The sequence below is a fragment of the Hibiscus syriacus genome, unplaced genomic scaffold (genome assembly GCF_006381635.1).
Source record: "Hibiscus syriacus cultivar Baekdansim isolate YM2019G1 unplaced genomic scaffold, ASM638163v2 tig00112517_pilon, whole genome shotgun sequence".
Classification (NCBI taxonomy): Eukaryota; Viridiplantae; Streptophyta; class Magnoliopsida; order Malvales; family Malvaceae; genus Hibiscus; species Hibiscus syriacus.
Window position 1 is genome coordinate 135,520 of NW_024063353.1, and position 10,002 is coordinate 145,521.

Consider the following 10,002-nt stretch of genomic DNA (forward strand, 5'->3'; position numbering starts at 1 on the left):
AACTTCAATTATATGACCAACTTTTGAATCCCGTCTAGCACATGGTGTTTGTTCTATTACCAGAGCTTCCTTGTACGACAGTGGACGTTAAAAGGAAGTTGCAGGCTGATCCCATGATTACATCATCAGCCACCACCTTGTCCGAGAAAAATCTCAAATGCTAGTGGTGGAACGAGGTGGATCACTTCATGGAAATCTCTTGGTGTTGAGTAAAAGATTTTCTGTGTCTTTCATTGATACAAATTCTGCTAATTCTCCATGTGAGAGTAGCATGCTCGAAATTTTATTTATGTTCATCAATATGTACATGCTTTTCCAATAAAAACATACAAATTCTTACACGATTCTTCTAATTCTGGGTTTCATTTGCATTGCCAGAACCAGTTGGAGGACCGTTATTGAAAGAAAATCTAACCCAAATCTCCCTCTGCTCGCCTGTCTTCTTGCCTTTCTCTTCATCATCAACGGACATCTTGTACCTGCAAACAGGGCAAGAGCCATGTATTTCAAGCCATTTCTCTATACATTCACCGTGGAACTTGTGCTTGCAAGGCATCTCCTTCGCAAGCTCCTCCGCCTTCCACTCCTCCAAGCAAACCACGCACTCCCCATCTTCGTCTTCACCGACGTCGACGCTCGGCATGGCTTCTATCGATGCCTTGGAAGCAGGCGGGTGACCGTCTTTGTTAGCCCACCCGCGTACCAAAGCTTCCAAATTTGAAGCTCCCTCGATGACCACCATGCCCTGAATAAACGGGTTGACAAGGATTGTTCTCTCACGTTGTGGAGCTGTTTCTTGATCTGGGTTTTCGGTGTTTTGTCTTGAAACATCGTCGTTGTTGTCGTTGTCGTTGTCGGAGGATCTCAAGATGAAGGGTAGAGACAAATAGAGCTCCCTGAGCCTTAACAATCTTTCAAACAAAGAAAAAACCTGCGAAGCTTCGGTTTCAGAAACCATGGAAACTCTGAAAAAGAGAAGAAAGGTGGAGACTTTAAGGTCTAAAATGAATCGATTAATGAAAAAATGTGATGGGATTTGGGGGAAATCACGAGGAAGTTAAAAGGGAAATAGAATCGAGAGGTCCACAGATTTGTGAAGAAGGTTGTGGAAAGATCTGGAATGTTGATTAATGTTTAATGAGAAACTGTTATCACTTACAAAACACGTTGAGTGAGATAACAATTAATGTCTTTGAATTTGAATTTGATTATGTTAATTGTTTTTAAGGGTAAAGTACATGAATAGTTTACCATCATATTGTTTTATTAATTATATTTATTATTAAAAATTATAAAATGGTTCTTTGATTGAGAGATTTATTTTATTCAGTCCCTTAATTATTAAAAGTTACAAAATGATCACTTAACTATTCATTATATTCTAAACTTGTCATTTTCCGTTAATAATTTGATGACAACTTGAGCTGTATATTAACCTGTTGACTGAGATATGTTAAAATATGATCTCATAATCTCAAACGACTATCATATCTCATTCAACATGTTAACGTTCAACCCAGACGAACGTTAATTTTTTAACATAAAAGAATGTGTTTGGAACATAATAAATAGTCAAGCGATCATTTTATAAGTTTCAATAGTCGAGGGACTCAACCAGTGTCGGATCTAGAAATTTAAAAATGGGGTCAAAAAAATCTAATATTTTTTAATATAATGAATATGCAAAATCTTTAATATAATTTTAGAGACTACCAAGATGTTAGAGGAGTGGAGAGAGTCTACGATGATATCAATCTATAAGAATAAAGGAGATCTCAACGTTGTGGCAACTACAGAGGTATTAAACTACTCAGCCATACCATAAAGCTATGAGAAAGGATGATAGAGGCTAGGTTGAGATAGGTGGCTAGGGTTTCGGAAAACTAATTTGGCTTTATGCCAGACAGATCTACTACGGAGGCGATTCATCTACTTTGACGGCTTATGGAGAAATATAGGGAAAAATAGAGATCTTCACATGGCGTTCATTGACCTTGAGAAGGTGTATGATAGCGTTCCACGCGATACGATATGGAAGACCTTAGAAACGAGACGGATCCCAACTGCTTATATTCGGGCGATTCGTGATATGTACTGTAGATCTACTACTTACGTCAGGACTACAGTTGGCGACACCGAGGCTTTCTCGGTGGAAATCGGACTCCACCAGTGGTCGGCTCTTAGCCCTTACATCTTCGCCTTGATTATGGACAACATCTATTTGCGACTCCAGACAGTGTTCCATGGTGTATGCTTTTCGCTGATGACATTGTCCTAGTTGCTAAAACAAAAACTGAGCTGAATAGTAGACTAGCTGCATGGAAGACGACTTTGGAAGAAAAAGGTCTAAGGATCAATATTGAAAAGACAGAGTATTTATGTTCAAACTCCAGTGGGAACCAAAACAATGAAGATGTAGAAGTATGCATAGAAGGTCACGTTATCCCCTCAAAGGAATGTTTCAAGTACCTAGGGTCTATGATACATAAAGATAGGGGTATAGATGATGACGTTACACATCGTATAAAGGCGGGATGACTAAAGTGGAGGGCTGCTATTGGAGTTTTATAGAATGACACTAAAACCAACGTTGTTGTATAGATCATAATGTTGGGCAATCAGTAAGGAGGATGGAGGCCGCAGAAATGAGAATGTTTCAATGGACATGTGGTAGGACTCTGTAGGACATGACACCAAACTATGCTATTAGGATGTCCTTGGGGGTGGTGCATGTATCCGAAAAATTGAGGGAGAGAAGACTACGATGGTTTGGGCATGTCCTTAGGCGACAACCATCGGATGCGGTCAGGAGGGTAGAGTCGATTACATTCGACGGTGCCAGGAGGAGAGGACGACCAAGGCGGAAGTGGGAAGACTGCTTGAGATCTGATTTGAATGATTTAGCCATTATCGAGGACATAACCTCTGATAGGAAAGTATGGAGACTTAAGACCAGGGTAGCCAAGTAGTGCGGGTCAAAGTCATAGGGTGTAACATATATGTCTTCTTTTTAATGCCTTTGTAATAATTTCCATGACTTATACTTTATATACGTTTATGTCATTAGAATTTATAAAGGCTTAGAACTGGGGTAGCGGAGTAGTGTTGTCTTAGTTTTGGTTGTCACCCATTTGACTTTATTCCTTATCGTAGCTTGCTATCGTTGACTATTGTGTATCATTCTCTTCAGGTTTCCTCTTTTTAAATTTAGTCGGGTCTTACGTTTCTGTCTATATGCAGAGATTTTTATGCATGGATTAATTCCCATTACAGACGCGCATATGAAGACTGTTCAACTATGTATTTATTTATTTATTTATACATGCATTGCATTTTATCTTTATTTTTAATTTTCTGACTGTCGGATGTCTCCCATGGAAGCTGCTCTCAATCCTGGCATTGGGGGCAGCCTACTACCCTACCTCCCCTTATCCCATTGCATATGAGAATAGGGTTTTGTTGTTGTTGTTGTTGTTAATATGCAAAATTTCTTATTTTTTTTATTCCTTTAATATATTAAACTATATTTAATATCTTATCTAAAACAATAGGTATGCATATACATTTGGTCCCTTGAGGGGCCATATGCATCCGCCCTTACACTCAATAAAATAACTCTTTATAAAATAATATTTTATAGTAGGGAATAATTTGTATATTTTACTTTTTTTTAATAATGTTTATAGGTTATCGCTTTAAACCAAAACCAACCAAAGGCAAGTCGATTTCAGTTGGGGTTGCTAATGTGCTGATATCAACTATGTTTTTAATGCCACGTGTCTTGTTGTCCAGCTTGTCTTTGATTATTTTTTTTTTTTTATTTTTTGCTTTGAGGAAACCGTAAGCTCTATTCATTTTTATTTTTTAAAATTTAATTCAACCTAATATTGAACATTCTAAATAAAAGCAAAAAGGTTTGATTTTCAGTCGGCTACGAATTTTTTCAATTTTAATAGGATATATTTAAGACAGTACGTTTAATAGAACGTGTCTTTATTGATATGACATTTGTTTGTGTAAATGCATGTCACCAACGTATAATTATAACGTAATATATGTTTAAAATATTTTTTTAGTCTATCGATAACGTGCACATACTCGTTAAACGTAAATTTTAATGCAACGGCTTCTCTATACAAGGTATCAATCTACCGTTTCCTAATCACTTATGTAGGTTACTATCTATGCCCTACAAAAAGGATTTCTTATTACACAATAATATATAATCAGTGACCCCATCAACATTACTATCAAAAGAACTTTAAAAGAATAAAAGAAACAAAAGGACCACCAAAACACCTTCTCTTACTCTGATTTTCCTGAGCCGTATCAATCGAGCCAATAATGGCTGATCGGTTTCCTCCGCCATTTCCGGTCGAGTTAAAGTTAGCACCGGGAAAGTGCTGGTTGTGAAATGTAGTCGTCGGTTTTCGTTCGTCAAAGAATCTCAAAGGAACCATTGCATGCCTTAAGAATTGCCACAGCACATAGCTCTTTTTGTCTCCTGGCGTTTCTGCCATAAGCACATCATCTCTCTTGGACCTTGATAGTGAGCAATGACATAACCATCCTTGCAACCCTCGTTGAAGATCCTCTCTTCCTTCTCATACCGGACTTCTAAACCGTCTTTTATCATATCTGCGATCCAAATCCCCATCGCCACATCTTCGAGCTTGAACATCTGTTGTTTACACGAAATATTTGTTCAACATTTGCGGGGTGACTGTTTTGCATTAATCAAAACAACAAAAATAGGAGGTGGTCAAAAAGTTTCGTTGTACCTTTAAGCGTAATTCATTGAACCTCTTGTAAACAGCCTTCGCTATGTCGTTGGACACCACATAACCAGGACCATGTGCCCAAGGTGGGTACCTATCTTCGGACCATTCCTTCATTGGAAATGATAGCAAGAACATAGTAAGCAGCGGAAGGTAATTTTTATCCGATTCCGGCTAAATATAATGGTGATTTGTAGCTAACATGAAGATGATGCAAATTAACAGAAGCTAGCACAGTTCTTGATTCAAATCAGTGCTCATATCAAACAAAATTTTGAGGGAATTGAGTGAAGAATTACCTCGGGGCTAATATACCACTTGCTATCTGTACTGCGATGAGGTTGGGAATCTGAGTTAATGAGTCCATAAAGCAATCCATGAGTCACATTTATCCTGATTAATGAAGCCATTACTTCGTCCAAACGAACAAATGCATCATCATCAGTCTTCATAACAAACTTTCCAGAAACAACTTGTGTCTGTAGGAGAGATGAACTCTAAGAAAATGGACAATTTTGCATATTCAAACAAAGGGAACAAGACTTACCCCAAAGGTGCAAATAGCTAAAGTTTTCCAGGCGATCAGGCTGTAGTAATCAACAAAAGGCATCAGCTGTACGTCTCCATATGTCCGTGCTTCATTCCATAGTTCATCATTCACAATATGGTTTTTATGCTGCAGACCATCTCAAATTCGTTAAGTTATTATGTAAGAGGCTTAGATAACCATAAAACTTAAAACCACAAACTCAAAAATAGTTTCAAGATAGACACAATTCAGATTTTGGCACCAAAGTTTCCTAACTGTCAATCTATTTTTTTGGTAACAATCTTAACTATTTTATTATATTTAAAAGAATAAGATCTAAAAACCGAGAACATGATTAATACTGTCCCAGATGGAGACCTCTAACAGCAGTTAATGCTTCTGGCATAAAATCATAAGCATTCTAGAGATGCAATGATGGACTGAGAACATGATCGAGATTAAGAACCATTTATTCAACCATGTATTGCTTGAAGAGAATGATTCTCCCTTACTATGATAGAACTAGAATTACCCAAGCATCCAAATTAGAGCTATTTTGAATGAGAGAAATTCACAAGGAGACTTTACCAAACCAACAAAAAAGCGCACTACAACAGTCCCAGATCGAACTTCGGGATACTGCATCCATGTTCTTCTCACAGCCATTCTTCTTTTAAAATTATTGGCTGTAGAGAAAACACCAATAAAGAGATCTACGGGTCTGTGAAGAGAAAGAGGAACTGATTTAAGTGCTTCTATATCAACTGTATGGTCTGAATCCTCTGAAGTGGGTAAACCACCAGCCAGCACAGAGATTAATTTCACATCTCCAGAAATTCTAACCTCACTAACAAGCCATGGCTCCAATGTCTGAACATAAGAGCAGCAAAAAAGCCATTTAGCTTAAAAACTATTAATTATTGAACAAATTCTAAAAGATGAGGATTAAGAAATTACTTCTCGGTAAGCAAAGGATGTTATGTGCTTCCCATCAACTGCCATCTGTACTCCCTCCGATCCTACTCTAAGCGTTGCAACGAAAAGAGAACCTTGCTTAAAAGGAAAATATCTTCTGGATTTAATCCCTAGCAGCCCCATTGAAGACTTCCTTGAACCATGGGAGTGCACTCTTACCGTCAGGTTATTATCTTTACCCACAAACTTATTGCATTGCTCCAACTCATCCACTGTAGAAATAAATAAGTGGAAATTTACATGAGGTGGAAATATTCTATTTCATTGCACACAATGAAGGTAAAACACTTTTGTAGCTAGCTATTAATTGATTTCATTAAGCATAGAGTTTCATGCTAGACAAAGCTTGAAGACAATAAGTTGACGAACCTTTGAAGTTAATGAAACTTTCGGAGTCCTTTAATGAGTTATCCAGAAGAGAGGAAAAATTACACGAACCTTAATTTAACATAAAACAAGAGGAAAAACACTAAATTTTTGGCACTAAAAGTATCAAAAAGATGTAACGAGTCTTTCTACCTTTATTATTCTTTTCAGATGTTTCTGGAGGACAACGCTCCTCTTCACCCCAATCATGAGCTAAGGTCCAGGTGTTTTGCACAATTACCGGGTCCTCGGTTATCTTATCCCCATGAAGTCTAACGTTGTAATGCAAAATTATTGGTGGATCAGGCTCCCCAGGAAGTGCTTCCCCTGTTAAATCAATACGAAAATCACCAAGAACACCATTTGGAATGCCAATGATTGTAATGGAAGAACCTTGAGTTAGGCCACAAGGAACTCGTAACTTGAAGTGACTCTCAGGTTCTGTAGCATTTATTTTATTAAGAAACTGGGGACATTGCTTCTCTTTTGCTTTTCTAGATGAATTATCATTCACATAACCAAGCTTTTCCTCTTCGACTGAAGCCATCAAGCTATTCCATGCACTTCCAGCTTCCTTGATAGCCTCTACTCCATTTGGCAAAGCATGAGAATGATTAATTAAGTTCTTCAACAAATTCCAGGCGAGCAAAGAATGTTGCTCTCCCTTGGAGAGGTTCCTTTGAGCAAAGAGACTTAAGGCTATGATATCAAAGGAAATTACTTGAGAAGCATTTCCTGGATTCTGAAGTGCAGGTGGAGCTGTAAAACGCACCCATTCAAGTGGATTGGTTCCATTAGAAGAGAAGGGATTCATCAAGTAGCTTTCTTCAACAGGATTTTTCATAAAACCATATCTCAGCAGCAGCAACATAAACAGAGATGCAACTACAGCACCACCATACCATTTCTTCATTCTGCCAATCATACAGCCACATCAGTGTTTTTGCAAACAACTGGAAAATAAGTTAGTTTATTTGCAAAATAATTAAGAGTTAGAATATGGATGCACTTTGGACAGACAGTCAACAGTCTAAGATTAAAAGCTGAATGATCATTTCACCTCTTCAAATGGGGTGTTTCAGCTTTCATTTTCAACCTGCCGTCCAACTGAGCCAACAACCAAAATTTGCAGGCATCACCTTTTGGCTTAAAAGCTTGAAACCTCTTCAGCCATGAAGCACTTTCATGAAATAATCATTGTCATGCATCGGGCATAAGATTATCACACTGAGAGAAAATGAAACCAATCAGCCCATTAGAAAATGCATCAAGTTTTGCCACTAAAAAGAAGCAACACATCCATAATACTAATAAAACGAGAAACAGTTCAACAGAATAAACAAGCACACAACTCCAAAAACTAAAGCAAATCAAACCGAAGACCTGGCCATCGACTTTTTCCGCTTACAAAGTTGATAAGCTATACCAAGTTCATCCCGAGACAAGAGTCAGACATTTCATAAACATCAGTACCATCATTATAACTTATAAAACACTAAACTAACATTTTCCCCAAGCAAACAATAACCAATTCGCAGCAGCCACCGAATACAAACAAGATGTACTAGTCAAATGTATAAAGCTGTCTCACCCCAATTGCTCTTTTGGAGGGAGTTGTTGAGCCTACTCTTTCAATGGATATATTGTATTCATGTTGACTGAAACAAACTAGAAACTTTGTACACATAAAATTATATAAGATGACTAAATAAAACTAGAGACGCATAACTATAGCAAACGAGAACTTAAAACTTCAAAGAATAAATTATTTCTTGTTATAAATTATAATTCTGCCCCGGAGAAACCGTAAATTATATTTTCTTTAACGGAAACTATAGACATGAATTTATTATCATTTTATATCAAAAGTCATAAAATCGTTCTTTATACAACGCGAAAATGTCATTGCCGTATCAGAATTGGCTTTGGCTGGGGAAAATTTTAAATAAATAAAATGAAAATTAACCGTCATTACTCATTACAGCTATGATTGGCACGCGAGAAAATGTAGGAAAAAAGAAAGAAAATTCCGAATTTTTTGTCAATCAAATCTCGGATTCAACTGTATGATCTTTTCCCTGCCGGAACTTAGCACAATTGCTAATTTGCTACCATACTATAATTGAAACAATCAAACTGTCAAAGTCCCATAAGAAAAACGAAAGATAAGAAAAAAAAATCAGTTCCCTCCTCATCTTCTAATTAGCTCATGTTTTCCCGCAAACCAAACTAAAAAAAAATGCACCAAACAACAACCGAAAACAAGAAGTTTCGAGACAGATCCAAGCACATTGAACTAAATCTAAACTTAACAACGCAAACGCGAAGATCAAAAGCGAAAATTGATTAAAATAACTGAATAAAAAGCATTTCTGTGTAAAACATTTTAAACAAAAAGCTGAACTAAAAATGAACACTGTAAGCAAAAATGAAGAAGAAATACCACAAGTTCCAGCGAGATCAAAGATTGAAGCTTGCCTACGAAGACAGAATCTGAAGATAAAGCTTTCGGAAACAGAATTCGGATCTCTGTCGTTGTGGGCTTTGTTTTTTGAACTTTGAGGTCGTTTAAAGCTCAACGGTGGGATATAGAACCGTTCCCGGTCTTCCCAAGGGAAGGAAACAGCAGAGTTTTTGCGTTTGTTGACTGACTTGTAATTTTCTTTTCTTTTTAATCTCCCTAAAATCAATTAAATAGCATAAAACCCTTTTTTATTTTTTATTTTTATTTTTTACATTTCCTTTCCTCTTTTTTTTTCTTTTTTTTTTTTGCCCTTTCGCCTTTCACCTTTACTAGCATCCGCTGATTAGACCTTGACTGGAATGCCTAATGATATATGTACACGTGGCGAACTGTCGGCTGCTTTCTCTTCCTTTTTGTTTTCTTGGAATATAATGATAAATTTAAGGGTAAATTACATTGTTATTCACTGAGCTTTACTTCTTCCTATTTTACTCACCATACTGCACAGATTATATCATTTTACTCATTCTGCTGTTATATCTCTAACGTTGTGATGACGTATCATTTTTTATTATTATTTAATATAAAATAATTGAAAATATAAAGGATAAATTACACCGTTTCTCATTGAACTTTACTATCTCTCATATTTTGTTCACACAACTATAAAATAAAAACAGAAGGTGGTCAGATGCCACCATCGACCACAGTAGATGGTGGCCGTTCGGTCTCAAATTTCATAGGTCGCTTCGCCTCAACACCTTGAGTCCGAATCCGACCTCATTTTGTCAAAACTTGTTCTAAAGTCCACAATTGAAGATTGCAAGTGATGAAGTCGAAACATTTCAGTCGAGATCACGATTTTGGGACATTTATTGGTGAAACAACCA

At 36.9% G+C, this 10,002-nt stretch overlaps 2 protein-coding genes across 2 annotated transcripts; both read right to left on the minus strand.

Moving 5' to 3' along the window:
- Positions 1–258: 258 nt before the first annotated feature.
- On the minus strand, positions 259–1,094 carry LOC120181196 (E3 ubiquitin-protein ligase MPSR1-like). Its single transcript, XM_039186377.1, has one exon. It carries the CDS (start codon positions 956–958, stop codon positions 350–352), a length of 609 nt encoding a protein of 202 aa, XP_039042308.1. The 5' UTR covers positions 959–1,094; the 3' UTR covers positions 259–349.
- A 3,001-nt stretch (positions 1,095–4,095) lies between these two features.
- Positions 4,096–9,279, minus strand: LOC120181193 (beta-1,3-galactosyltransferase GALT1-like). Its single transcript, XM_039186374.1, has 9 exons — positions 9,092–9,279; positions 7,709–7,875; positions 6,802–7,562; positions 6,265–6,494; positions 5,896–6,177; positions 5,326–5,454; positions 5,078–5,257; positions 4,782–4,889; positions 4,096–4,681 (listed from the first exon to the last, which is right to left on the minus strand). Exons 2-9 carry the CDS (start codon positions 7,735–7,737, stop codon positions 4,469–4,471), a joined length of 1,932 nt encoding a protein of 643 aa, XP_039042305.1. The 5' UTR covers positions 7,738–7,875; positions 9,092–9,279; the 3' UTR covers positions 4,096–4,468.
- Positions 9,280–10,002: the final 723 nt, after the last annotated feature.

Excerpts from the sequence above, each read along its gene's own strand:
- LOC120181196 (XM_039186377.1), bottom strand. The coding sequence starts at position 958 with ATGGTTTCTGAAACCGAAGCTTCGCAGGTTTTTTCTTTGTTTGAAAGA.
- LOC120181193 (XM_039186374.1), bottom strand. The coding sequence starts at position 7,737 with ATGAAAGCTGAAACACCCCATTTGAAGAG. Across the intron at positions 6,495-6,801 it reads ATCTGAAAAGAATAATAAAG|TGGATGAGTTGGAGCAATGC; the intron begins GTAGAAAGACTC and ends TTATTTCTACAG. Across the intron at positions 4,682-4,781 it reads TCAATGAATTACGCTTAAAG|ATGTTCAAGCTCGAAGATGT; the intron begins GTACAACGAAAC and ends TGTAAACAACAG.